The sequence below is a fragment of the Syngnathus scovelli genome, chromosome 17 (genome assembly GCF_024217435.2).
Source record: "Syngnathus scovelli strain Florida chromosome 17, RoL_Ssco_1.2, whole genome shotgun sequence".
Lineage (NCBI taxonomy): Eukaryota > Metazoa > Chordata > Actinopteri > Syngnathiformes > Syngnathidae > Syngnathus > Syngnathus scovelli.
In genome coordinates, this window is record NC_090863.1 from 6159671 (window position 1) to 6187290 (window position 27620).

At 43.9% G+C, this 27620-nt stretch overlaps 1 protein-coding gene across 12 annotated transcripts; it reads left to right on the plus strand.

The window, feature by feature from the left end:
• The first annotated feature begins 14 nt into the window (after positions 1-14).
• klhl14 (kelch-like family member 14) lies at positions 15-27126 on the plus strand. Of its 12 annotated transcripts, none has more exons than XM_049747987.2 (23): positions 15-155; positions 1761-1894; positions 2004-2188; positions 2774-2936; positions 3042-3225; positions 3327-3383; positions 3439-3568; positions 3647-3725; positions 3802-3958; positions 4059-4156; positions 6254-6394; positions 8046-8180; positions 8733-8876; positions 12089-12341; positions 14234-14352; positions 18872-19775; positions 20973-21094; positions 23866-23955; positions 24043-24121; positions 24188-24378; positions 24474-24632; positions 25472-25629; positions 25795-27126. In XM_049747987.2, the coding sequence occupies exons 16-23, from the start codon at positions 18895-18897 to the stop codon at positions 25933-25935; spliced, it is 1821 nt and encodes a 606-aa protein (XP_049603944.1). In that variant the 5' UTR covers positions 15-155; positions 1761-1894; positions 2004-2188; positions 2774-2936; positions 3042-3225; positions 3327-3383; positions 3439-3568; positions 3647-3725; positions 3802-3958; positions 4059-4156; positions 6254-6394; positions 8046-8180; positions 8733-8876; positions 12089-12341; positions 14234-14352; positions 18872-18894; the 3' UTR covers positions 25936-27126. The 12 variants fall into 12 exon arrangements, with proteins under 12 accessions (XP_049603944.1, XP_049603946.1, XP_049603938.1 ...); XM_049747989.2 differs by having other exon boundaries at positions 3821-3970; XM_049747981.2 differs by having other exon boundaries at positions 3821-3958.
• The last annotated feature ends 494 nt before the right edge of the window (positions 27127-27620 follow it).

Sequence of the window (27620 nt, forward strand, 5' to 3'; positions counted from 1 at the left end):
CTCCTTGTTGCCTAGCAACCACCGCAGAAAGAGTGACAGCGCTTTGGTTGATTCAAGTGAAACTTTGGAAAAAAGACAACTTGGCCAACCCGGCGTAGTGCCAAAACCGTATCGCGCACGGGGCCTCTTAGCGTAGGTCAACGATTCACTTAAAAGTAAGTCGATATTCACTTTCACTTTCTGCCATGACAACGACCCCCGCAGAGCTCATTAATTTGTTATTAGCTCAGTTAATTAAGCGTTGAGCGAGATCGGTAAGTGACTTGGCAATATCCGGAGACAGGTGAAGGTATCAATTTATGCTAGCGTTAGCTCTGGCGGGTTTTTGTTTTTGTGGGTGTTCAGTTAACATAGTTGTGTTTTTTTCGCGCTCTAAACTTATTTTGTGTTGTACCTATAAAATGCTGCCTTCACAAGTGGTGACTTTTAGCGAGGCTATCGGTGCCCCTGACGTTATAGAGCCCCCCCCCCCCCCCCCCCCCACGTTCCCTCCAAGAAAAGAAGGACCGAATTATGCTTTTAGGCAACAGGGTAAGATTTAATTGTACCAGCCATTTTGAAATCATACTGCGTAAAATATAAACCCGTTATGTGATTACATGTGTTTTATATACAGTGACCCCTCGCTATTTCGCGTTTCGTTTATCGCGGCTTCACTACATCGCGGATTTCCCCCCAAATGAATAAAACATTTAAAAGTCGAACTAAAACTTCTAAATTAAGGAAACCTGTGTCTAACCTTTAGGACGATGTAGTATTTCTCCAAATGTTCGTTTACATTCCATTTAAAGTCCGTTTTCGCGTGTTAGCACGATGGTGAATTAGCATCTTTCTGCTAACTCATTAGCCTGCCCAGTACTTCTTGTTGGTGACCGTACTTCATGGAAAACCACAACTACGATGTGGCCCAAGTTTGCCACCCTTGTTTTACATCTTGACACGATTTTGTAGTTCCTACATTATCAACAAGTATGTGGAACTTTGTGCTAGTGTTGGCCTTTATTAACATTAACAGCACAGCATGACACAGCCAAGGGAAGCTGCATCACACTGAGAAGTGTTTCTAATATTTTGCCCCTCTCTTGTGACTAATTGGTAGTGCTCTAACCAACGAAACACTTATATCAATTGATCTATTTTTAATTCTGTTACATTTTTAATAATTTAACACTATTATCATTATGCAACTGATAGAGCACATAATTATTTCGGTATGAATGGTTAATATTGCGTAGTGTACAATTATATGAAATTTAATTTATCAATTGTTGGCAGTTAATGACTAAATAATCAATCTCAAACATATATTTTTAGTATTGATTTTGCTTAGTGACTAGAGCTGATGATATTCAAACATGATTTTGTTACAATTTGCTCACTTTTTTGTATTGTTTGCCTCCAGATGGCGCCCTTTCCCCATCTCGGCTCGGTCTTTAGTTTTCTGCTCTCTCCCTGACACTTTCAAAAACAAAACATGTCAGTCTATACGACCGCACTTCCCAAGTGAGAGTACGGAGTCACGCAAGACGTTTCACAGCCAAATAATTTTTTGTAATTACTTTGCAGAGTCAAATTAATCAAATAGAGCAAGTGTTTGTTCCAACTGCATCTGCTGCTTCCTGATGTTCATGCTGCGATGGTTCTACCTCCTCGTATATTTCAAGGGGCTTTGTTTCATTAAATAGTGACAAGTGTTTGTTTGTGATACACAAACGTTCTGGTTCGAAGTCTGATTCCCAGAGCTCAATGTTCTCATGAAGCAGGCCTCTCGACCGTCTCCTCCGGACGACGTTGCACTTGTGCACTGCTCAACAGTACCTACCCAAGTGTCAGCAAAGCTGTTCACCTCATCCAGGAGCTCTGCAGGATGGTGGACAACTGATGGCAGCAGCAGGTAGACAAGATTTCACTAAGATTCAAACGGTTGCTTTTTCAGCTCAATATTGTAAGATGGTTATGTCTTGCAAACAAACAATACAGCGTGAGCATTGTCATCCCCGTAGAAAGAAATCACCACTGATGAAGAAAATAAACGACATCCTCGGACAGGCCACATACATTATCGAGCGTCTGAAGGCCGATCGTCAACCGAGGCCCAAAGAGAAAAGAAGAACAAGACTCCTCGAGAAGAAAGTTGAAAATGTTTCTCAGTGGGGGAAAACGGAGCGCTGTTACGTTTTTCATCAAGGTAAATTTATGAGAATAGAGTGGAACAATTACAGTCCAACACCTCCAAAGTAAAACAAACAAACAATAAAAAAGGTCAGCTCAGATTTGAATAATTATAGCACACTTTACGCCCCTAATTTTTTTGTCTTGGTGAAATTTTCTGTTCTATATTAGTGCCATTACTGATGACAGATTTTAGTATCACACATCCCAGCTATTTTTATACACCACAATTACACATTTACAGACCATCACTGGCTAATTGTAAAATCAGAAGTTAGCAAAATTCAAAACGATTCACACGTCACCTGCATGTTTTCAAAAATAGAAAGATGACAAAAGATTTATAGTAGTTGGTTGTTTAATTTCACACTTGATGGGTGGCCAGTCACTTTGGAGACCTAACTATTTGTATACAACCAATTACAAACTCAGTTTTCCATATCATCCCCCCCCCTTAAGGAAATTAAAACAACTCAAAGTAAAAAAGTTGCTTTGTTGTGATTGCTTGTTGTTTTTCATATGCAGTACTACTTTGGCTTTCACATCCTCCTCTCGACCGTGTTTTTAATTCACTTACCTTCAAAACAATTTGTCACCTCAGAGAAGAGTTAAACCACTTGGAAACGCTTGAGAAAAGCCTCTGCACCGAAATCGTGGATGCCGAGAAGGCGGGCGCACCAGCGGAGGAAACTTGTGCCACCCTCACCCAGCATTTGCCTCAAATGTAAACGCTGTAAAGGCTTGAATATTCAAATATCAAAAAGGTACATCATCACACACAAAAATTTAGCCTTAAATAATATTCCACTGAATTTGGAGGTTAGATAGACCCTCACTTAACATTTATGGGGGGTTCGCCATGCATCTAGCAAGACGGCGGTGAGGCAAATGTGCGAGGAAAAGAAGCAGATGCTCCAGAAGGTTGCCGCCATTGACGAGCAACGGGAAATAGCTCGCCAGCAAGTGACCCGAATTGCGGCCCAGCACCATGTCGCTCGGGCAGAGCTGAAGCGGCAGCGGCAGCTCACCTTCACGGAAGAACAGCGGGTCAGGGTCAGTGGAGGCGTTGCCCCGTAACTTGTCGTACATTTCGTGTGGGAGCGTCGAGGGAAATTCGACACTCTCTTGTGGGTTCTTTTCTTTCTTCCTTGCAGGGAGGGATGGAAACGCTACGAAATAAGCTAACGGGTCAGGTGTTGGAAGGACTTAAGGTAGTGGCAGAGAGAAATTTGTCCTTCATTTAAATGCTCATATTCATTCCATCAGTTTCAGTGTGTTAATATCAACGAGGAGTTGCAACAATACCAAACAAGCTCAAATCTCATCAACCATAAAACTTCAGGCTGAATTTGAGGAGGCGTCCACGGCAACAAAAGCTCCGGAAGAGCAAGTTGAGGTGCTGCATCAAATACATCAACCACAAACTGTCATTGGAATTATTATTCACTGACCCACACTATTCTTGTGATTATAGAATGTCAAGAAGTTGACGCAAGAAGCAGAATAGATCCAGAGAGAAGGAACTGAAATGTGACCAACTGACAGCTGGCGAGGTAAAGAAAGATCCATCTCACAATTGCTGGAATGGACTAATTCTGTAGCATTTGTTGACGCTAATGTGAGTGACAGCTATTCTTCTCGTGCACAGGAGCTCCAGTCTCTGACAATATGACAACATAATTGGCAGGATCGGTGAGCTGACAAAGAAGTGGGAACAATTGAGAGATGCTTCGGATACAATGGAAGACAACGTCGGACGGATATCTGAAGCCGTGGCAACACTTCAGTAAGAAACTATGTAATGACAACTCTGTCGATTGTATAGTTTTCATTCAGGAGCTCACTTAACATTTCATGTTATATTTTTTGTATTTTTCCTCATCCAGGGCTTCTTTCTACATGGAGGAATTCAAAAGGGACTCAGCCGCTGTCATCGTGGGCAGCGATTCACGCAGAGGCAGCGAGAAGAAAGCAAAAGAACAAGGTGACGCCATATCAGGCCGACAATTGAGCATATGACGTACGGGGTCAAAACGAGAAAAAATCCACAAAAACAGCATCCAAAAAAAAAAAAAAAAAACCAGTTTGTTTGTGGATTAGCACATTGCTCGTTACAATGTTTCCCCCTCAGGATGCAGACAAAAGAGCTGCGGGCAATTAAAGCTACAAGCCATGGTCAATCTTGTTTAAGTGCTTTTCCCACAAATGACAACTCACAGTTGTTATAGTCTTTTGTCTGGATGTATTTGATGATGCGTGTCGCAAGGAGATGCCTCGAGCCTCGCGCCGCTTGTTACCTGCGGGCCGACACTGCTTTGGGATAAACATATAATTTGGATTTGGGATTTAAAAGACGCCGGCAATTGCGAGAGGGAGCCCTGTTCATTGTACGGTTTTCATCTGCAGGATTATCAAGCCCCATCCAGAGCCCTTCTTTGCTGATGGGGGTTTCACATGGCTTATCTAATGTGAAATCGCCATGTGGTATATAGTTTCATTAAACGGTGATCAAGAATGCATTAGTTCAAAACAAGAAAAGGCAATGGAGCTTAAGCCGGCACGCATCCAAGTGCAGCAACTTTAAGGAAGTTGTTGGTGTGAGACAATTTAAGAATTACAAGTCGCACAGACACAACTCCCATTAGCCAGATAAGAGTTAGCCGAGCAAAGAAAAGGCTTTCGTCTTCGCACTTGACAAAATTTGATGCCACAACAATAGTCCCCGGCAAATACAAAGATGAGAGTCGCCCCGCTCGCAGTAAATTGCTTACTTTAATCACAAAGGCTAAAATAAAGCACGTGCGATAGCTACATTAGCATTTTAGCCTCGAGTCACATGGAAATAACCAGCCTTTCCATTTTAAGTTGAGTTATTTTCTTCACCATACAGTACACATTGTACATAAAAACACAATCCAATTTTACATTCAACTCAAATTTTCTGGAAAACTTATCCGTACAATCACTTCAAAACTACAGCTGAAATTAGCATAGTAGCTAATGAAGAGCACAATGTCGGGGTCTGAGTGCCGTTAAGTTTAGTTGTACAGTATTTAGTTTAATTACACAGTCTTTAACTTCTACTTTATGCTTGCATGACAGTTAAGAATATGGAAACGTTACTAAAAACATCGCCTGTAGTGCTAGTAAAGTTTTTACGATGCCCCCCTGCCACCTTCTTAATAAGTTAATATGATTTCTTACGGGAAAGGTTTTTATTGTAACAAGCGCAACCTGCGTCACCATCGTGTTCCACTTTGAAGGTTCCACTTGCATTTTTTTTGCTCACTCCTTAATGCGCATATTTCGGTATTAGCAAAAGTAAACAATGCAAAGTGCAGACGCTATCAGTTTCGTATGCGCAACCAAGTGTAATTTGTTCCCTTTTACTTTTCAACAACAGCGTCAGATGGGCTTTGTCAGAGCTGCACGGAGTAATTAAAGCCAAAATCAATGGCAGGCATTTGTCATGTTTACAGGCCCCCTTTCTGCTGGGTTCAACTCATCACTGTTGAGCTGCTTGCTTTTTACTATAGGAGGACACACTCCATTATGTCTTCAGGTAGATTTTAAATATTTAGCGGCAACATGAAACGGGGAGACGTGTAGACAGACGCCACACTTGAGAGCTTTCCCACATTGCTGTTTCTTTTTTCTTTAATTAGAAGTACAGTATTACTGTAATGTCAACAAAACCGGTATGGCAAATGTATTTGTATGGTCTACTTGTCTAATGTGCATCACTTATTTGCACACATTTGCATCAGTGCTGCACATTGTGCTGCCTCAGCAATTATTCAACTCGCATCAAGTGAACTCAGCCAGTGTATTTCTTATTTAAAAAAAAAAAAAAAAAGTTAATCATTTTTTTTCCTGGTGTGCTGCTATTTTAACTTTGGTTTGATGTAATTTCTTTACCCCATTGGAAATAATTGAAATCTGAGTATGATAATATTTAAATGTCTTGCCTTTTATTTAAATCCATCATTATTCTCACTTTGGTTTGACATCATTTCTTTTCCCCATCAGAAATAAGTGTGATAAAACTTAAACTTCTTGCCTTTAATTTGAATTCATCCAGGATGCTCTTCAAGTTGCGCTGAGGGAAAACGAACGGCTGGCCAGCAAGTTCGAAGGCCTCCGGAAGCTCCTCATGGAAGCCAAGCAAGATGTGTTGAGCGACAAAAACCACATGCGGAAATCCTTCTGCTTTTATGCACGGGTATGTTTTCTTTGTTTCGGGGACAAATCACATTAGTAGGTGGCGTGTTGAATCTTGATAGTTTGTGACACGATTTAACCCGAATGGAAATGCACTTGACAGCTTGAATGTCAGGAAGAGGATGTGCTCTCTCCTTTGCAATGAGCAAATGCATATTATTGGTTCCAAAAAACTGACTAATACCTTTACTTGAGCAATTCCTCATCTAACTGCATGAATGTTATCAAGTGCAAAATGCATGCAAAAATGAAATCCTGTGGACAGGATTTGCCACGCTCATGATCAAAGCCTGATTTCCTTTTACTCCGGCTTCAGCCCTTCGCCGTTTTTTGTTTGTCTCTACGTGACACTCTTACAACACAAGCCTCTTTGCTGTATTCCTAAATTTAGTTTTTATTTATAACCAGCTTATGTCAACATAAAGATTCAGACCCATCCTGTTGAAACGAATATACTTGCATACTATTTCCTCCTATCTTATTAACATTATAATAACAGACTGCACTTTGCGGTCACTTTTAATTGATTTGTTCTTGACTTGAGGCACTTTGTTGTCTAACAGCCTTTACCCGTCATTGGGATCAGAAAATCGGCGCCACATTAATCTGTTTGCTATTCAGCAGAAGGATGCAGTGAAAATAAAACAGCATCCCAACAACACTGAGCGCCGTCAAGGTGAACCGCTGTAAATGAAGCATCACGCTGTCACAATACAACAAATTAACAACGGACCAACACCGACAAGTAACCAAGAAGGCTCGACAAGATGATGTGCACATCCAAATAGAAAGATGTTATTTGTGTTTCGCGGGGGCTGGAAAAAGAAACCTGCTGTAAACAGTGAAAAGTCAATCAGTAATTGACGCCCACCCAGAAGGGTTTGTAATGGCTTATTGTCACCACAGGATAGCAGCAAATCTTTTTTTTTTTTTTTTTTTTTTTATCAGACAAGACAAGAATTTGGCATCACAGTCAAGAGGTCACTCACGTCCAAAAAAGTTCAATGAGAATTTCAGAAGCTTACTCCCATTTCACCAACTTTAATATTGAATCCAAAAGTGAATTTTCACTATATTGTCGTTCTTCGACGAGGCCCGGCAGTTATAAGCTTTGTCGAAAGAGTAAAGGTGGCGAGGTTGCCATGTCATCAATCACAATGGAAAAAACTCTTTTTGCGTGAAAACTGCGTTCGAATAATAAAGCCAGAAGCGTGCCTTTCCGAGAGGCTAGGAATAATTTCTGCCTTCGCCGGGAGGCGGGTATGTGTGTGTGTGTGGGGGGGTGCATGGCGCCGCATGTACATGTAAAATATGTCTTGAGGGGATTGGTATAAAGTTAAACTGGGTGAAGTAGAAATATTTTACTCATCAGCTTTGCAGTCACAGAGTTTGCCTCAGCTAGAACAAAACTGCTGAAGCATTTAGAGAAAATTAACCCCCCATCCTGGCAGCCAGATGTGACTGGATTCTGATGAGTGCACACGAGTGGGCAGAGAAACCAAGAGACTGTGAAATTCCTGTCAGGCCCGTGTACTGCAGAATGGGCTATTGACTGCTTTCTCTATTCCCCTCCATCATTCTTCTTGAACACTGCCATTAATTTCCTCTCCCTGCCTTACCAATTCCTTTTCTCTGCCTTCTCTCCCCCCTAGCTCTCTTTGTTGCAGAAGAGGATGCACAAAGCTTTGGTGAAATACTTCAGACAACGCAGCCTCGGCGGCGAGGCTCAACTGGACCGCTGCCAGGCTCTTTGTCGGGAAGCCGACCAGAAAATAAAAACAGCCCAGGTACGCGATTTGCGTGGATAATGTATGCAAGTAAAGTGCAGAAGTGGCACCATCCACTGCAAAGTGATTCAACTTTGAGCCCAGACAAGGTTTTTCCACTGGATCATATCCTCCAGAACCGTTCAGTACATAGTAGCTTTGTTAAATTTCACTAACCGGTGCTTCCTAAACACAAGAAAATTCTTCACCACGTAACCTGAAAATGAAACTTTTTTTTCATCAGAGAAATGATATGCAAATAGCGCGTAAACGACTAAATGTATTATTCATCAACATTTTCTTTTTAGTTCAGTGGGGGCCGATAAGACCATATTTATTGTTATTTTTTATTTTTTTCTGGGTCTATGCTGCTATATCCAAATTCTTCACATTTGTCAGAACGCTTGCCTTGCGTCATTGCACTCTGTCCATTCGGTTCTCAGACTAGCGCCCGATAGGAAAGACGATGCATCGGCAAGAGTGCCTATGCTTGTGACCTCGTGTGTCGGACATTAGCTGACAAAATGGGATTTTTTTTTTTTGGAACAACCCTTCGTCTCTCATGCGGACCAGCGGCCACAGATTCCGCAAGGTTGAGACGTAAGGATCCTCAATTAGGAGTAATCAGCGTCTCATCTGCGCCGTGATGTGAGCTGAGGTCACAGCGGACGGAGGGACAGTGATGAATCATTTTGTCCGGCGTTACAGCAGAGCCAGGTAGAGTTAAAAAAAAAAAAAAAAAAAAACGCTTTTACCTGAACCTGATTTAATTGCTACGCTGTCCTTGGTATTCATCAAACATAAGCTGATGCGTTGGATATTTGCTGACACAATAATTTGATTAGCGCTTTTTTCCAGGGGACTACCTAGTGAAAATACTATCAAGTGGTTTCCCACACACACACACACACACACTCCTCAGACTGCTGACAAGCTTTTTGATGGGTCCAGCTCGGACATTACAGAGGGTAGCCATGTCTCATTGGCCGAGCCTCTCAATGCAAACACACACACACAAGTGCACACACACACACTCCCCACCCCCGGCACATCACGCAGCTCGAGGCGGGGTGGGGAGGAGCTATCAGCGGGCTGCAGAGTGTGAAGGACAAAAGAGCCGGTGTATTCAAGCGCACCGCACCGTCACCCGTCACAGCTCAGCGCAGGGCCCATCAGAGCAGGCAGCACTCACTTTAGCTCCTTGTGTGAAGTGGCCAAGCCTTCCCCAAAAAAAAAAAAAAAAAAGAAGGCAAAAATTGAAAGACTGTCAGAATATTAAGAATTAGACAGAGATGCTAATAGCTTTTAATTGAGCGCGACATGAATGAGTCATTTGCCAGTTTGTAAGTTAACAAATCGATAGAGGTAATCGCTGTTAGAGCCAGACCCAATCCTCTTACGGATTCATCATGTCCACTTGACCCCGCCGGAAGGTCAGGCTACGGCGAGCGCCGTTGCGGTTTTTGCTGGAAAGTGCCTCGGAGGGAAGGATGCCGGCAAACCTCAGGGACTGGGGAAGTGCTGCCGGTGGTTGTGAGGAGTGAAGTGGGAGGGGGCGGGGTTGGGGGGGGGGGGGGGGGGGGGGTGCAGCGGGCTGTCAGCCTGCTACATTGCAGCCGGAACTGGCAGTTCAGCTTTGTGTTGCTTGGGCTTTACACCAGGGATGGCGTAATTGACAATGGCTAAGAGTGGAGAGCAGCGCGCTGCCTCGTTGAATGGCCGGTAATGATTGGAGCAGACGCCCACCGGCCCGGTCCCTGGGGACAGTAATCCAAGATCCTGTTTCTGATATAATTGTTAGTCAGAGAATTTCTGCATGGCTGCGCCGGCTCACATTCCCAAGCCGGTTGACAGTGCCAGGCAGTTTAATAGAAAAACTGCATGCTGAGAACAGAAGAGCTGAGCACTGAACCCGCACTTGGTTGACCAAGAGTCTCTTGTTTAAGAAAGAAGTGAGCTGTGACTTTCTTCCAAAATGGACTCTCGTTCATTTTCATGATTGCTTTTGTGTATTTGTGTATATCGTGCGCGCTATCACAGGAAATTGAACTCTGCCGTTCCAAGCATCCATCTCCACTAGCGACTTGACCAAACAATTCCAGGCTGGACAAGTAGATGTCTTCAGCTCGGGACATTCACCTGGACCAGACAACTTACTCACACGCTTCACTATCGCCCCCCCCACTCGCCCCCTCCCCTTTCGCTCGCTGCAGATCCATAACAATGAAACAGGTGACTTTCATGCTGCTGTCAGGACTGATCTAATTTTAGCTGGGTGAATGATTGCAATTGGCTTTGCCTCATCAGATAATTAATCTATGTCACCATTAATTGGAAAAGAGAATAATTACAGGCCGTGTTGACAGAAATTCTACGCTTCTCCAGATTCCGAGATCTAATTACAACTAGTGATAGCCGGTGACCTTAACTAGCACTTAGCGCACCTTGACCACCACGTGAGGATGCGCGCATGTGCGATCCACAAATTGCGTTCGGGCTCTCCGTCACTAGGAGAGCTGTCTCCCTCAATCACTTTTCAATATTCAATCTTAATTTTGTGGAAGTTTAGCATTTTCAATGAGCTGGAGATGAATGATTAATGAATAAATTTGAATGCTTCATTTTGTCCACGGATCATTAGTTAAGTCCTTTGTGGGAAGGACCTGAGAAAGGAGTGAAAATTATGGAGACACTCGCCCCGAGCAATCCAGGGGTAAATAGTGTGCACACAAAAGATGTTGCTTCCTTCCGCACTATGGGAAGAAAATATAAAAGCCCGGGGAAACATTTCAAATTTAAATATTAACTGATTGCGTTGAAGAATCAATATTTTTTTTTGTCAACGGCATCATGCAGACGGTGCATGCTCCATTTTAAAAGTTCCTGAATAAATAACACGTACCAAAACGCAATCGGACCCATTAAATATTTACATCCATCAAAATAGGAATGATAAATAATGAAAATGATTCATGAATACAAATTCTTTGTGGTATTTGTTGAAAATGTGCCGCCAATGCACGTGGCTCCCATTGTGTCTGTCTGCGGCAGCCTAATAGAGATACCGTTGTTGATTTTGTGCTGCGGATGTGGTCGTGCACGCACAACCGCTCTACTCGTGGCAACAGAAGAGGGCAGTGTGGACACAACAACCTCACGCCCATCCACAGAGCTGTCTATAGCTTAAAACATTTCAATATCAAAAAAATGAAATTGTCGCACCAAAATCTACACTAACGTGTCCAGCATAGAATCCCTAACAGTGACCTCCAAAACTCAATATCAGCTATCACCGAGCAAAAACGGATTTTTACCACAATTCCTTAAATAGTGAGTCATTATTTTAGTCGATATTCTATCGAAATGCTATTCTAAATTTACACATCTCATCCCATCTGGCAAAAAAACATCAGTAGATTGCTCACATGTAGACAATTCCCTCGATAAGCCCATCGGAACTTTATTGCTAACCAAAACCGCAGCACCTACCCATAAACTGAGATATGGCCCGCCACTCACTAAGCGACACTTTGCGGATGAGAAATGAAGGACAGTGTCGATATTTGACACTGCTGTCACTGACTGACTGCACCGACAGAGACTCCCCACGCTTTGCTTTTAGCCACACGTACTAAGATATGAAATTGTAACTAGAGTATTATTCAAACACACAAGTGTTAGTAGTTCTTGGCCTCGACATGTGTTTCCATTCTTTGTGCCTCTCCTGAATGATTTGAAGTTACAACTATCCGTCACACACCCCAAAACACCACAAAAACACAGTTTTGGACACTCGGGAGATGTCCGACTGTATTTGCGCTTTGTTGTGACAAGGATGGCGAAGTCTCACCATGTATTCTGTGATATATCAAAGTATTTCTTTTTCTGGGTTTCTATAGTGGCATCCCTTCTGCAAATCTGATTTACAGGCAGCATTTCAGCGTGGCGCCACCATGCAGACGACGGGCCCGTCTCGCGCCGATCCACCCCAGCGATCGCTTTTAGTCATCAGCGACGAGCCATGTGAATCGGAGCGTGGCTCTCCGGCTAACGAAAACTCTCTGCTTTGAGGTCTTTTTGAAAACAGGGAAATGGAGGTGTCCTCTCTGACCAGGCCGCCTTTTGTTCCTGAGCTAGAGAGCACAGTTGAGCCACCGAGGCGACGGAGACCTGGGAAAGAATGTGAGTGGAGAAGAGATGTGCCACTGTGTCTGAAATATCAATGAGGGAGAAGTTTTGGGGCCACACAATTGATTTCGTGTGGCAGACTTTGTTGAGTTTAGTAGGATGTGTACAAAAATATATGAAGAAAGTTTGCAAAATTTGCAGATTAGCACAAAAATGGCGCACTATCCATTATAATCATCGCATAAACAAAACTAATTCGATAATATAGCCATTGCAATTCTGTGTTTTCGTAAAGTTTAGCCAAGTAAAAAAAAAATCTGTCAATGCTTTAAAGTTACGGATTCTCTCAAGCGATTCTTTAAACGTGCAGAAAACATGCCAAACTAATTCTTGGCGATAACAATACGTGTTCCTTCTGCTTTCACACTCGTCTGATTTTCCCAGATATTTCTCTTAGCGGCATAATAATTTGTGAAAGTCTCTGACATTTGTGGCTAGCTAGCATGGTAATAAATCCGTGGCTCGGAACATTTCTTAGTTAATTAGAGTCAATCAATCCAAACTTTGCTCACTTACCGGTGTGAAACCGGAGCATAATGAGCAGAAATCAGCATGGTGATTGGAAAACACAAATTACAGCTGTTAAAGAGAAACTCATCCACTTTTCTTGCCATCGACGCCAGTGCCTGCTGTGAGGTTTTAAAATTAGCATGGCATTCCTTTAATGGATGCTGGGGGAATGTGCTCCCCTATAATTAAAAAACCTGTAATACACTCGTCGGCCGAAATAGGAGTGGCGGCAAGGGACGTCTTGCTCCCTTTGCGCACGACAACAACAAAAATAAATACCATACCATATTTTGAATCCCTTATGAGGTGCTCAAAATATTACAAGCCGCTCTCTCCGTGATGCAATGTAATAATAAACACATAGTTAAAGGAATACCTCCCTGACAGCCCTTGTATTCGATTGTGTGAGTATCTAATGAAGTGTCCAGCCAGTGTGTATTTGCACTTAACTACATATATTAGACGTAATGTTGATGTGCTCCACATAATAATAGCGTGAGGGGGTCCGCTCTTGTGCTTATGGCGAGCTGATGTCACGTGACCTTCCGTGACTCGAATTCAAGGCGTAATTCGTACGTCAGGAAGAAAAAAGTGGAAAACGTATGTGGTGCCCAGAAACAGAAAACTTGTGTTAATTATTGTCAGCGAATCCAAGGAGTGAAGATAATGCAGGATGCACTGAGTTGGTTCCCATTTGTTTCACTTGTCAGTGGACTGAATAATTGCGAAAGCTGACCATGTTAGACGCCGACTTTTCCAAAAGATAGGACTCTAAAAGTTGCCGCGCAAATGTATGAAATGAAAAGCTTTGGAATAATTTGCTGGTTTCAACCTTGCCAAAGGAATCTACTGAAGTGAACACTGTGTTTATCACCGAATATTATTGCAAATAATCTTTATGTGTTTTGCTTAAATCCATCCATTTTCTTTTGTTCAAACATGGAGTTACTATGCCCTGTTGCTAACCAAAACAGCAACACTGTTGCTCTTTTAACCTTCTCAAGTGTGGAGCTTTACCATGTCCCCTTAGTAATATTAAAAGATGATTTTGAGTCATGGCACCAGTCCACCAAAAGACTCCCTAAGACTCAAACAATCAATTGTGTCGTAATCGCCGATAGTGATTGGTTCCGTTGGCTGTCTAACTTGTAAATGGATTAACGGACTGTCTTAATTGTAGGCCAGTCTTTCGGGTTAAAATGTAGGAAAATAAAAATGAAATAGCACTGCATTGAAATTCAGAAGGCCAGTTCAGCCCGTGATATAAACTCATTTCTTTAGTTCCATGAAAGGGACCAATTATTAGAAACGTCTGTGAGTATGATGCTTGAGAACTTTCAATGAGAAGGACTAATACAATGGTGCTCATCTTGCAGTCCTCCCAAGGAAGAACTATCAGTCCTGCTACAACAGCTCCAGCGTCCCCAGGTGACCGCGCCACTGAGCCCGTGCTCGCTCCGTCGCACCCCACTCCACGCCTGCTGCCACCCTGAAGGTAGATGCATCACGCTGGGGGACTGTACAGCACAAGCAGCACCCCCTCCTCTTATACTTCCACCTTAAAGCCCCCCACCCCCAACCCACATCCACATATTGTCCGGACTCTTCAGTTGAACCACACAAAGTAGTTTTGTTTTTTCCCCATTTAAGAACCAAACATACGTGTGGGGTGGTGGGGGGGGGGCACACCGCCTGTTTCTCCCGGCTGCCTGCTGACTCCCTGAGGCGTGTCTGCGGCGGCTCCGCCATGTGTGGGGGTTAGAGAACAGCAGGGCTCCCCGAATGGCACATATACGCAAACGTTGCTAGTCCTGTCTGGTTTATCTTATTGGCCCCTCTAGGACGGTTTAGGTTGAGTCATCCCTAACCGGGAAAAAAAATGCAAGCACGCACTTAATTGTTGCTGCAATAAATACTCATATAACTTTGTTAATCAGCTCTCTTTCCTGGCCCAAATTGAACACAAGAAGTTACAACCTCCGACTCCTTCACTCACCTCGTTTGTCCAATTCATGGAGAAGTCCGAAGAGTTTTTGTCAAGCAGCTGCTACCCATTCAAAAACTCCTGATCCTCTAAAATACTCTGACCTCGACTAGCCCCATATGTGCTAACATGTACGATATAATTTTCGATCAGATAGTGTGACAAATGAACAAAAGTGCTGACCTCTCATTTAAATGCAACAGCCAAAATATCAAGCTAGGTTTTACTTGTGATTTTTTAAATTGTGATTTTGCTTATACTTAAAATTTTTTAATTTTGGTTAGAAATCTGCCATTCAAATGTCTTTAAAGTGCCACACTGTTATTCAGTTGATTTGAACCGGCTAATAAATAATAATAATAGTAATAGGTAATAATAGGTAGATTGAGGTCATTTGCATGAATACATTAGTAAATATTTCGCTTGCTTTCTTCATATATTGTGATTGCATTATCTAAGTGACAGCTTTTATTTCTTTTTTTAATTTTGAGTATCATTTCTCCTACCTTGGCTATAAGCAAAATATTACAATCTTGTTAAATGAAAACCTCGAGCAGAACTCTTGCCACAGTTTTTGTTTTGGATCACGTGGAATCGTGCTAGCGTACTTAACAATGTAATTGACTCGCGTTACGCATATGAATTCATAGACTGCAATCCCATACCACAGATAGTTAACAAAAAAAAAAATATATATATATATATATATATTTTTTTTTTTTTACAAACAAGATGATATCGCCCTCTCCATGATATTAATATGATATGTTCTGTGATCTGTAAACAGCTGGTTATCTTGCTTTTCCACGATAAGAGAAAGTGCTGAGGATTTACGCCGGCTGAGCACATTTGGGCTGAATCTTTCACACGTCACAAATTGCAGATGGGAAGCGGTGATCTTGAACAGCCGATCACATTTGCGTGACCATCTGACACCTTCCATTTAGGAAAATAATACTTTCTGTCTTAGCATAACCCACCCCCCCGCATTTTCGTTCTGTGGAAGCTAGCAAACGGAATTATGGATGAAAGACTTTGCGAGTCACAACTTTGGAATTTTTTGTTTCAGCGCATTGACGGGAGTAAACGTTCACCTTTTATGTTGATGGAACAAAACAGAGTAGAAATCGCCTCTTCATATCCAATGCACTTGTTTATTGTAGCTATTAAAAACTAAAATATCTATCTGTGACATTTCTAAGCATCATGGAGGTGGACCTGATCTCATCTGTGTAATATGACACCTAAATATGAGTCGGGTTAACTGGCACAGAGAGTTGTAAATCACTGTAGTGTGATTCTTTGTCTCAACGGGTTTAATTAGTCTTGAAATTCTTCTCTTATCTGATGACCCCCCCCCCCCTTTTCCTCCCTCCTATTCCCTCCTCCTCCCCCCTTTACCAGCATCACCACCACCACCTCCTCCTCTTCCTGCTTGCACATTGCAACCATAAACGCCCAGCAATCTGAAGACCAGCGGCCTCGGGAGACCGAGCCGCTACAAAGAGCTGAAAGAGTTTGGAAATGGTCATTTTATTGTGTTGGAATGGCTCGCTGGAGACTCGGGTAATTTAGTGCTAACTGAGCGCTTGTAAAGATAACAGTATGTGACTCCCAAGTGCAACACGGCCAACTACTGTAGCGCTACCACGCGTCCTGGCAACTACGTCTTAAACTGTAGTAAACACCAACTAGGCATGTTTAAACTGACATTTTCAATCTGTAGTTTTTTTTTTAACGTCACTCAAACGTCGGTTGAAAAACATGCTAGTTAGCGCGTATCCGTAGCACAATGTTCTGTTTCATCGTACGTGAACGTTCATCCTTATCTGTCATTCCATATAACTTTTGAGGGATCTGTCACCGCCGCTCCCATGGGAGTCCCACATGGAAGTTTTTTTGGCTCTAATTGAGCTCTTTATTTAATTGACAGTTCATTATGTCCTAATAAGTCATTCTCGACCATTTTTTTTTTAATAGCGTCATTAACCATCCGTTGCCGTAACGTCGACAAACTTCAAGTCGGTCACAGTTTTGAGGGGATAATTCCAATGAGTTCTGGAATCATTGCTAACCTACCCAGGCTCTTATGCGAATATTGTTTTTTCTTGTTGTTATATTGGAGCCTGGTTTTGGTGTTGCTTGAGGTTTTCCCCAACCAATTCCATTTTGATATGAATCAGGGTTGCTAATACTCAGAGGTTGAAAAGTGAAATGGTGTACCCAATAGACCAGTTGACCACTGTGAGACAGACCCTAAGACATGCATGGTGGAGGCACCAGGAATGGACTGTGGCTAGGTGGACTCAGGTTCGAATCCACTTTGTTGGTATTACTTCTAAGACTTTAGTGAACATTGGCTGTGTATCGATTCAGAGTCCAAATTTGATTTGATTGGATTTACAATTCAATCTCTGATTAATTTTTCGATCCACTTGATGATTATATGCAGTATCCATCTCTGATCGTGTGTCCAAGTCGGTATTTAAAAGTAGTGCGAATGAAAGTACAGTAGGACCTACATCTGTTGTCGCTTTTACGATCCTGCCCTTGCGTGCATAAAAACAGAGGGGCATTATGAACATAGAGTGGACATGGAATTTATGATGCGTATGCACAAGTTGTCTGGAGCACCTTGCTTTTTGAAGGACTAGCTGCAAGGGGGGGGGGGGGGAGATGAGGGGTTATTTTGCCGATGGAGATTAAGGCAGGGGCTTTTTGTCATTTGTGCGAGACAAGCCATTCATCCATCCAGTTCACAGCCAAAAAAAGGCTGGTCCCAGAAATTAGCAGTTTCAGCTCAGCAGCAAAGTCGCCGGGCTGTGAAGGCAGAGAGAAATTGACTAATTAGCAATGCGCACTAAAACTTGACGGTTTCTCTCCATAACAGCGAGGGGTGGAAAAAAAAACGAGAGACTCGCCTTTTTCTCCCCCCTTTTCCCCTCTTTTCTTTCTTCCATAGATGTTTGAAATCGCAGTCATTTACGCTCGACAGTTTTTACAATAGCCTTGAGCCATAATTTTGCGAGTCTCTCCAGCATCCATACCCCTGCATGGTCTCTCTCCACCGGCCATGCACGACCGTTTCTCTCCCCAACCGTGGATTTCCTATTACTCTCGTTACGACTCACTGAGCCCCAGGCCCAAGGATAATGATGTGTTGTTTCTTGGTAGCATAATTTGTCACACGTATATTTCTTCTTCTTCTTCTTCTTCTTCTCCTCTAGCAGAAAGCACGGCTCCCTTCTCACACACTCGCACACTTCTGGTTAATTCCGAGGAAACAAATGATCAACAAATAACGCCATATTGGGACTTTTTGGGGCTTGGACTCGCTTTTCTTTCTGAAAAGAAGAACAAAAGAAGAGACTTTTGAGTGAGCTTTCGGAGGACCCCCCGCTGAAGATTACTTTCTTTTTTTCTCTGGAGTGTGTGCGTGGTGAGTGTGTGTCAGGTAAGTTGTGGCTGCTCTCATCATTTAGTTGTCACAGGCGCGCGTAAGTTTACGCACGCAGAAATGGCGTTTTGTTACGGCGCGGACGCAAACAAAAGACGCGCACATCGCGGTGGAACTTTTAGACGTTTTCTTGTTCTGGTGGACGAAAAGATGGAGTGTTTTTTGGGTTAGAAATGCGCGCGTCGTGCGGCGTCTTGGTTGCGGGGGAGCACGGCTGTAGCAGGGCAGGACGAGAGGACGGACATCCATGCTGCGTAGGATCTCGCCGCTGCGTATCCGCCGTACGGAGCCTCGTCGCGGGATAAAGCTCCGCAGCATCTCGGTCGTTCTTTTGGGTCTCCCGTGCGGTTGCGCCTCCAGTCTGCGTAGTGTTCTTGTTGCACGATGGGAAGTAAACATTTTTTTGTTTTTTTGCTGCGTGAACAAGAAGTTGAAGACTTATCCACGTGGGATGTAAATTTTCCGACGTCCTGGATCAGTAACTTATGTTTTTCCCTCTCTTTGCTAGACTGAGCCTAACATGCGTTGTGCTGCTTTGAGGTAAATGGCTTGCATGGTTTATGTGTTGCCCAGGTGGCGTCCACAATCAGGAAGCCATGTCCAGATCGGGTGACAGAACGTCCACCTTTGACCCGGCGCACAGTGACACGCTGCTGCACGGGCTCAACCTGCTTTGGAGGAAGCAGCTTTTCTGTGATGTGACTCTCACCGCCCAAGGGCAGCACTTCCACTGCCACAAAGCGGTGCTGGCGTCCTGCTCCCAGTATTTCAGGTCGCTCTTCTCCTCCCACAATGCCATCAGCAACAACGAGGGCGGCAAGGGGGACCAGGGCAGCAGCGGCACCCCGTCGTCCTCGCCCGACGACAAGCTGGTGACCCCCGGTGCCCGGCCCATCAATAACCTGGTCCTGCAGGGTTGCTCCTCTGTTGGACTGAGACTCGTGCTGGAGTACCTGTACACAGCCAATGTCACTCTTTCCCTGGACACGGTGGAAGAGGTGCTGTCGGTCAGCAAGATACTCAACATCCCCCAGATCACCAAGCTCAGCGTGCAGTTTCTCAACGACCAGATCTCGGTGCAGAACTACAAGCAGATCTGCAAGATAGCCGCCCTCCACGGACTGGATGAGACCAAGAAGCTGGCCAACAAGTACCTGGTGGAGGACGTGCTGCTGCTTAACTTCGAGGAGATGTGCGCCATGCTGGACGCTCTGCCGCCGCCGGTGGAGTCGGAGCTGGCGCTCTTCCAGATGTCGGTGCTGTGGCTGGAGCACGACCGAGAGACCCGCATGCACTACGCGCCGGACCTCATGAAGAGGCTGCGCTTCGCTCTCATCCCGGCCCCGGAGCTGGTGGAGAGGGTGCAGTCGGTGGACTTCATGAGGAATGACCCCGTGTGCCAGAAGCTGCTGCTGGACGCCATGAACTACCACCTGATGCCCTTTCGGCAGCACTGCAAGCAGACCACAGCCAGCAGGTAAGATGACCACTTTTGTCATCTAAATATCAACCAAGTTGTGGTCAGACCGGCTGTCGTCGCAAGCGTGCGTGGACTCTCGGTTCACTATTTACCATGTTAGCTTATGTTATGGCATCAAGGGCCAATTCAGTTTTTATAGTCATCCAAAGGACAGGCTTGAAATATTTGATATATTCTGAGCATGTCGTGCAATATACGGTTGTTTTTAAAGACGCGTGGCGGACCGGAAAGTATCCACTAAGGGTCCCATATGGCCCACGAGCCACATGTTACCCACCTCTGTGTTGTAGTGAAGCTTACCTGATTTTTTTAAATCAGGGATCAGATAGGATGCTGCACACCCAAAAGAGGGTATATGTTTGATTTATTACCAAAAAAGACATTTCACTAAGAATATATGTCATTATTTTTTGTTCAAGCATTGATTGTTACAATCTTGTAAGGAGCTGGAAATATATTCACTGGCAGTGATGTTCTAATCATCAGCATAAGCATTCTACTCTTTTACATGTTTTGGGAGCAGAAATCTGCATAACATATCTATTTCCACACATGGACCTGAATGACCACGGAATCGGAAATTGTCATAATTAGTTTCACGTGCCACTGTGTCTCTCCTCTCAATTAATCACCATTATCTATGTCCAGGGGCTCATTTGCATACGAATAACCCCTAAAACACATTCCAAGTGGGCCAGTAGCACAGACCGAGCACGAGAGATGCTAGTGATGTAGCCATGCATAAAAATAAGGACAATATGAAAAAAGGAAATAAGGTGTGTGTGTAATATAAATGACTGCAGATTGTGACTAATTGCTAGATTTGCGATGGAGCCCATTAGGAGCCAGACAATTGTCTTAAATGTAAAGTGTCGCGCCGCCGGGTTATACATCACATGCAAACTCTCACAAAACGGCCGCTCCACGTCACATGAATCATGATGGCCAATGAGATGGAGACATTGTATAGGCAAGTGGTTCAATTGCCTTTTCGCCTCCGGCGCGGCACCCTGCAGGACCATCCTCACTTCACAGCTAATTAGAAGGATACATTTTCAGAGTGTAATAACCATTCATTCCATAACACGGCCCTTTTTGGTTAATTGTAATAAATGTTTTCTATGGTAGCAATGCCTTTTTAAAATATATATATATATATATATTTACTCCACGTGCTTGCTGTTGTCATTACAGAATCCGTTCCAATAAGAGAATGCTGTTACTGGTGGGTGGTTTGCCCCCTGGACCCGATCGCCTCCCCAGCAATTTGGTCCAGTACTATGACGATGAAAAAAAAACATGGAAGATCCTCACAAGTGAGTTGAAAGCAAAAGATTTTATTTGAGGTTTTTTTTTTTCAGCTTTCTCCTGTTGGAGGATTTTTACGGTCGTTCCTTTGGATGACTTTAACGCGGGTTAATTTGAGTGAAGGAGTTCCCTAAATCCTTCAGGTAATAATATATCACTATCACTTTTTAATATAAGTTTCTAATCAGAGCGTGACTTCACGCCACTGCGGAGCGTCACGCCTGGTTCGCCTTGTTTTTGCTGAAATATGCTGCCGAGATGCATGATGAGATTCTCTTGAATCTAATGATCTGCAGTGGCAGAGATTGAACGCGGGCTTTGAGTGATATCTTTGCCGAATGGCTTTCAAATTCATCCTGATTACTCGCTAGCGCTGATCAATAGTGGCTGAATTGCTCTAATTATTTACCCAAACACAGTTTAAAGAGTAGTCTATGGCCTTCGTTTTCTAAGTAGGAAAAAAAAAAAAAAGAATGCTTAGGGTGCAGGTCTCTAACCGTTTTTTTTTTTTAAATACAATCTGTAAAACGGTAAGACTATTTTGAAATAGTTTGTTTTTATAGCAACTTCTTTAGCCTAGACTTGAAATAGTCCAAATGGATTTCTGTTGATCGTGCGGTACTGATTGTGTCTCGAAGTTGAAAACGAGGGCATTGTTTTCTGCAACCAGCAGAGGCGCTGTTGATCTTGTTTGCTGTCCAAAGAAGTCGATTTACATTGCAACTCCTCCAAGTCGTATTATTCTGTTCAATAAGAGGCTCAACAATATTTTTTTTAATTTACAGAACTTGTTTGTATTTCCAGCATCAATGATGTTGCAAGAGCTCGTGTTTCATGAGTCGAAATCGAGCCTCCCTCTCCACCATCCTCGACCTTTTCCAGACTCACCCCTCCATTTGCTCTCATAATGCAAAGGTCAAACTTCAGATAATAGGAATATTTTTCGATTTGCTCCTATTGAGCTTTTATTTGTTATTGCTCATTTCTCAGTGTTAGTATTTTTTATGGGCCCTATTGGAAGATTTACACCACTTTTTTTTTATTTCATGGTTATCACATTACTGGGTTTTTTTTTTCCTTTGGGTCACATTTGTCCATATTCATCAGTATGCACTCAACATGCACAACTCAGTCTACACTGTCCTTTGCTCATTACCCTCAACCCTCATGGGTCCAAGCGGCAACTAGCAAAAAGGTCAGTGGGGATTTCCATCAGTCACAACTAAAAAAAGTTAACACTCAAATGGTCCGTGGCCTCGCGGAAGGACAAAACTGCACAATCATCCCCTGAACACATCAGCGAGCCTCTGATGTGGCCCACGCACACAATGGATGTGAAAGCCAGGGAGATTATTAACATTCAATCATAACTTTCCAATGAGGCGAAACCTGAGAGGGACAGCCTTTGATTAAGACATTCATCAAGATAATTTGGGAAGATTCTTGATTCTCTTCCCTCTTGTTGTGTGTCACTCGCCGTTGATCCCAGTGTGAAGCTTGCCATCTAGCGTACCGACGGGAGCGTGAACAAAGGGCCGTAATCACATACTTTGCATCATTAAAGATAAAAGGCACTCCACCCTAGTGCGGGAATGATGGTGTTTGGGCGGGGAGAGAAGAAAAAAAAAAGACACAAGACACAAAAGAGACAGAGCTGGTGCATTAGCTGTGGAGTCAGTCAAGTGTGGCCTGCCTTCATGCAGAGGTTTCTGACTCCCTCTAGTGAGCCCCTGAGCTCAGTGTAGACGGCAGCCACGCACGGAGCGGACCCTGCAGGAGGATCTCAAAGCGAGAAGCTAGATTAACTTCATCCACTTTCATTTTACAATAAGGTCCAACACGAGGGAGAGATAAAAGCCAATGGCATGTTTTATGCTTTCCACCATCTCAGGTATGACGCCTCGCCTGCCACTTATCACGCCGGCCCGCTTGCGTCCGAGGCACCTGTAGAGGGAGGGCAAATGTCCCGATTCCTCTCACTGTACTCCCCGCAGAGCCTGATGCCCCGCCCCCTTTCCACGGGTACAAGATGATTCCAAGTCACTAGACGTCAAATAAAAAGCCGCCCATGCGTGGCCTACATTCTGCTGACTGAACGATAATGTAAATAGCATGTAAGGGAGTTTGGCAGTCATATGGCACTTGTCTTTGAGCTGCACCCGAGGCAGGCAACCTAATCCCCTCCTTTTGAGATAAAGCCGTGTTTAGCGTACACGCCGCTTTCTCCCGCCTCGTCGGCGCACGTCAGGCAGGGCCGAGCGAGTGAGATTGTAGCGAGAGGGCCAATTGGAAAGAAATGAGATTCAAGGCTGTCTAATTCTGCGGCAACTGTGATCCATCAGGCGCCGGGAAGGCGGCGGTGAAAATGACTGATGGAGACAGACAGGTGGGCCTTAACATTCCACTGATTTGTGCTCCGCCGGAGCCCCCCTCGCCCCACCCGGCCGCCACCTCGCCCGAGATTTATTGAGTGAACACGATCATGTTCATTACGACTGTCACCCAAGACCATTTCTCCACATCTCAATGGGGGTCACTGCAACAAAAGAAGATGGAGGACAGGGGAGGGGAGCTCAAAAGCAGGTGAACCCCATCAGAAGTGATTTTTCTTTTTTTTTTAAACGAGGATAGTCAGCAAGTCCTCTTGCTACTTTGTCTGGAAAGATTTTGAAGTATGAGATCAGGGAAGAAAACATTTGAGCGCCACTGCCACCTACTGTGATGGATGTGCAATTACACACCATTAACATTGATTGTCGTACTTTTGTGTGTCGTACAGTCATGCCTTACAACAGTGCCCATCACTGCGTTGTGGAGGTGGAGAACTTCTTGCTGCTGCTCGGCGGAGAGGACCAGTGGAACCCCAACGGTAACGACAAAACCACATTCACGTTCGTGAATCAAGAGGGCATCCTGTTAAGAAGACTGATTCTAAACAATTTCTCCATTTCTGTAGGAAAACACAGCACCAATTTTGTAAGTCGCTATGATCCCAGATTCAACAGTTGGATCCAACTTCCTCCTATGCAGGAGAGGTGAGGACACTTTAAGGGACTACGGATCAACTAAAAACTATCTCACGGGCGCCGCTTCCTCCACAGGAGAGCCAGCTTCTTCGCCTGCCGCCTGGACAAGCACCTGTACGTGATCGGCGGCCGCAACGAGACGGGCTACCTCTCCAGCGTGGAGTCGTACAACCTGGACACCAACGAGTGGAATTACGTGTCGTCTCTGCCGCAGCCTCTGGCCGCCCACGCCGGCGCCGTGCACAACGGCAAGATCTACATATCAGGTCAGGGGGATATGAAATGAAATGTATCCCGTCAAAGTATTTGTCGCCCTGTTCTTTTGTAATGATCGGTCGTTTTTTTTGTTTTTTGTTTCCAGGCGGGGTCCACAACGGCGAGTACGTGTCGTGGCTGTACTGCTACGACCCGCTCATGGACGTGTGGGCTCGCAAACAAGACATGAACACCAAGCGCGCCATTCACACGCTGGCCGGAATGAACGATCGCCTCTACGCCATCGGCGGGAACCACTTGAAAGGTAAGCGCCAGGCCGTGTCGGCAAACAATCAAGAGATTGATTGTTTTCTGTTTCCTTTCTTTCTCTTTACTTTAGCAATGTTGTTGTTTTGCATGGTGTGAAAACATTGTGAGTCACTTCTTTGTTTCGCCTCAATCTGTTTGCCTTTCATTTTCTCGTCCTTTCTGTAGCGGCTTCTTTACAGCGTTGTTTTTCTTCAGCCATTATTTCTCGACATGTTTGGATAAGAACGCTGAGTTTAAAGGGAGCAGCTTCAACTGGTGGTGAATCAAATTGGCTGTGTTCACTCCCACAACAGCGCAGATGAACTTTTTTGTAACACTCCCCTCATATGTCAAAAGTCTTATTCAATCCAACTGAGACTCAAAGCAAGATCCATAACTGACACCAGAATGTGAACCAGGTCAGATCTTCAACCACTTTCCTTTCAGGTTTTTTTTTTTTTTTTTTCATCTCCACGTCAAAGCAAGAACATTATTGATTTTGTAGGCTATCCAACACCAGATATGTGAAGTGGGTCAGATCAGTGCCCAGGACCCTTTTTGCAATACTCTGCCAGGTGCCGTTTTCCACACACACACACACACACACACACCTGCCAGGGATTATTTTTTTCTCCATCAAAACAAGATTTTGAAGCGATCAAAATATTTCCCAGTAAAGCGAGACCCTTATTAATTTGGAACCAACTCGAGAAATGTGAGGGGAAAATGCCAAGTGTAATTTTCCACTCGCCCGTTTCAATTCGGACTGCATCTTACCGATTTTATTGTCTTTTGTAATTAGATTCACTCCAAGCTATCTTTATAATTTAGTTATTTCTCTGTCCCCACTCACAGGTTTCTCTCATTTAGACGTCATGTTAGTGGAGTGCTACGACCCCAAAGCCGACCAGTGGAATATTCTGCAGACGCCCATCCTGGAGGGACGCAGTGGGCCGGGCTGCACTGTCCTGGATGATAGCATCTTCCTCGTGGGTGGCTACAGTTGGAGCATGGTACGCTAAACATCACATATTGTAATTGTTCTTTAGGAGTAATTATCTCATCTTTTTTGGGAGCAGGTTCCTAGTTTTGAGAGTCTAAATCTCAACATGGTTCAAAGATTCCACTTTTTTTTTCCCCCCATGAAATTGTCTCTTTTTCTCCTCTTTCACCTCTAGGGGGCGTATAAGTCTTCAACCATCTGCTACAGCCCAGAGAAGGCCACATGGACAGAGTTGGAAGGCGAGGTGGCCGAACCTTTGGCGGGCCCGGCCTGTTCCACCGTCATCCTGCCCGCGTGCCTCCCCTTCAATAAATGACAACTAATCCAGCCCAGGGACGGCGGCAACCGGAGTGATGACTGGTGGGAGGATCGCCCGTAAGCAGGCAGCCGTTTTAACACCGACTTCTCCCTCCTGCTCAGTCACGTGGGGGTGTATAAATTATTTTTTTACAAGTTTGCCCGGAGCACTTTGGTTATTCCCCCTTTGAAGGTGTAAAGAGAGGGAAGGAAAGTCATGTATTTAAACCGCTCACGTTCATACAGTATGAGCTTTGATTTATTGACACCGTCACTGGCTGTTTTCTTCTATTCTATAGCACGCATTAGCTCAATGCTAGCCAATGCTAACTTTCGGGTCCGTCGTATATCTTGTACACGTCAATCTGAACAGCAGCAGAGAGCGTGTAGGTCCTTCATGCTGGATGTTGGAGCTCAACCAGGACTGGGTGAGTTACATTTTCATGTATAAATAGTGGCTCACTTTGTTGACACTTGGTCACTGCTACTTTTTTTTTTTCCCCTCACATCTACATCTAAAGTGGGATCCTTTTACTTTTCAAATTGCACTGTAAAAAACATGATGACTTTTTAAATGCGCAGCCCAAGTTGACTGAATTCCAAAACGGTTTGGAAGATTTTCTTACCTAATGGTTGATCTCAATTGTGACGCACTAATTAGTGATCAGAACGACGTATTGATGGTACAATCAAATTGTAATTGCTCGCCAATGTATTGCAAGCATGTTTGGGTCAATAGAGTGGCGACTAAAAATGAACATGCCACCAACTGGAGTTTTCTGGCATACTACAATCTTCCATGTGTGATTGTGAAGAAGTATTTGGGCCACACTGAAAAGAAAAAAAAAAAAAATCCACTGGCCCTAATACGCCTTCATATATGAGCATTGGGCAGCCTTCGATGCACTAATAGTGAGCCCTTGAGTTCACTGTAATGTATGTAAATGATTTATTGTGTTGTGTTCAACTAAGGAAAAAAAACAAAAAAACACTTTCAGTACAAATGAGTCCAGTCTTGTCTATGTTGCTGAGTTAAAACAAAAAAAGAAAGAAAAGTCAACTCTCAATGTTGAATCCTGTAAAGGTTTATTGACTTCCTTCTTGTACATAATCGCTTGCCGCAGTGAAACATTTTTGGATTTATTCTCAAATCCTGTTTATGTCCTTTGCATTTTAGACTATGGAAATAAACTGACTCTTGATGACTAAACTCTCCATCTATCCGTTTTCTATGGCGCTGCTCGTCATTAGGGGTGCGGGTGGACCATAGACTATCCCAGCTGACTTTGGGTGAGAAGCCGGACTGGTCGCCAGCCAATCACGGGCCACATCTTGATAATATCCTGCCATATTCTAATTTATTGACACACACTTTGTGTTGTGGGCGGAGCTAAGACACACCTCTGTGTGCTGATTGGTTGATGGCGTCATTATGTCAGGAATTGTTTTAATCAGTGTGTGTCAAGGTAGAAGACCTCGGTCCCAATGCTCAACGCCTCTTCATCTGCTCGGGGAATTGATGCGGTGAATACAGGTGAGCTTTTAATTAACACTGTGGTCATTTATAGCACTTTTTTTTTTTTTTCTTAGTCACAGGATGTGAGCTTCTCGGTCCCCTTGTGGTCAAGATGTGACAATAACTAAATGGGCTGACTGATGCCAGCGACACTTTTTAGAATTACAGTTAAAGGACAAAAATGAAAT